Source organism: Salmo salar, chromosome 08, assembly GCF_965601325.2.
Source record: "Salmo salar chromosome 08, fSalSal1, whole genome shotgun sequence".
Taxonomy (NCBI): Eukaryota; Metazoa; Chordata; class Actinopteri; order Salmoniformes; family Salmonidae; genus Salmo; species Salmo salar.
Genome location: NC_138298.1, coordinates 40,432,501 through 40,434,266, shown reverse-complemented (window position 1 = coordinate 40,434,266; position 1,766 = coordinate 40,432,501). Strand labels below are relative to the sequence as shown.

General features: G+C 42.8%; 1 protein-coding gene across 1 annotated transcript in view; it reads right to left on the bottom strand.

Annotated features, from left to right (window-relative positions):
• Window positions 1–340: 340 nt before the first annotated feature.
• The window catches only part of LOC106610561 (homeobox protein HMX3), a 7,837-nt gene continuing 6,411 nt past the window's right edge, over window positions 341–1,766 (bottom strand). Inside the window, exon 2 of the mRNA XM_014209947.3 lies at window positions 341–1,348. Coding sequence (XP_014065422.1) covers window positions 720–1,348 — 629 coding nt within the window. The 3' untranslated portion in view covers window positions 341–719. The remainder of the gene's footprint in view (window positions 1,349–1,766) is intronic.

The window sequence follows — 1,766 nt, the reverse complement described above, 5'->3', positions numbered from 1 at the left end:
GTCTATTCGACGGAAGTAAAAATGGCGAAATAAGATGTGGTAGTCTATATTTGTAGTCTATAGTCAGGTAGGAGCCAAAAGATTGGGTAAATTCCGATCAAATTACAATCAAATTACTACTTACAATTTCACATGGATTGATCAACTGTAGGCTACAAATCATTAAAATCCAGACGGACACTTTTTCCCCAAGAAGCAACCTAATATCACAGTCATGTAGGTTCAACTACACACACACACACACACACACACACACACACACACACACACACACACACACACACACACACACACACACACACACACACACACACACACACACACACACACACACCGTCACTCATCTCTTGTGATTCGTTTATTTAGAGAGCTATATTGTGGGGAAAAAAAGTGACGTTAGAAACTGGCTTTGAATATAAAAGTCTTTGCACAAATAAGTGTGTATTAAAAAACATAACAATGTGGGCCGGCACAACACTATCATTATCTAGTGTGGCGATAATATAATAAAAGTAGATGTGTAAAGTTTAATACAATTACAACATTTAAAAACACCGCGATCAATTGTAAGCCCAAAGGTCATTTCTTCAAACTGTTTTCCTTGTATAGTTTTCTGCGGCCATTGCAGTTATTGTTATTGCACGATTCTCTATTTTCAATAATTGAATAAATAATGACATGACGTGAAGAAAAACAAAACGAAAGCTCGATAATGGTGTTTACACCAACCCGGTCATTTGCGAGCGTAGTAAACTCATGGAGTGAGCGAATGAGGAGAAGGGATAGTTCACAGGGTTTGAGAAACTCATCAAAGGTGAGGAGACCTGGGACACGTTGATGTCGAAACCAAACGTCGAGGGCGTGGAGTTTTCGTGATATAGAATCGGAACTCTGACTATCCGTTGGGACGAGTGGGAAACGTTTACGGCCTCTAGATCCGCGGCCAACTGTCTCTTCCATTTGTTCCGTCGATTCTGGAACCAGATTTTCACCTGCGTTTCCGTTAACTGGAGGGAGGCCGCGATACCTGCCCGTTCAGAACTGCTGAGGTACCGTTTCATATCGAACGTCGACTCCAACTGAAACACCTGACTCCGACTAAAAACGGTTCTGGTTTTCTTCTTCCGGACAGAGCTCAGGTCCAGAGGGGCTTCCGGGTCCGACTGATCGTCAAAGGCGTTCTGCGTCTCGTCGTTGTCGTCGGTCAGGCTGGTTGCCGCCGTTTTCCGTCCCGTTTTGTCGCTGCCTTCAGTGGGTTCTTCTGACACCGCGGGAGAGACAGAGTCTCGGTCGCAGGCTGAGTGGGAGCAGCAACGGTCATCTGAGCATCTACTGTCCTCTTTGGGATCTGTGGGAAAAAAATACAACAGGAATAAAATGTGAATCGAATACGGACACATGGCATCAAAGTCAGAATGATTTCAATAGGCTGTTGCTGAGAACAGAAGTTGGCCATAAAAACAAAGGGTTAAAATATAGGCCTATAGCTATAGTTATTCTTTGAGCTTAAAGAGTAACAGGATGAAGAGATATCTGATGGATAGATATCTGATGGAGAGATAACTGATGGAGAGATAACTGATGGAGAGATATCTGATGGAGAGATAACTGATGGAGAGATAACTGATGGAGAGATAACTGATGGAGAGATATCTGATGGAGAGATATCTGATGGAGAGATAACTGATGGAGAGATATCTAATGGAGAGATATCTGATGGAGAGATATCTGATGGAGAGATATCTAATGGAGAGATATCTGATGGA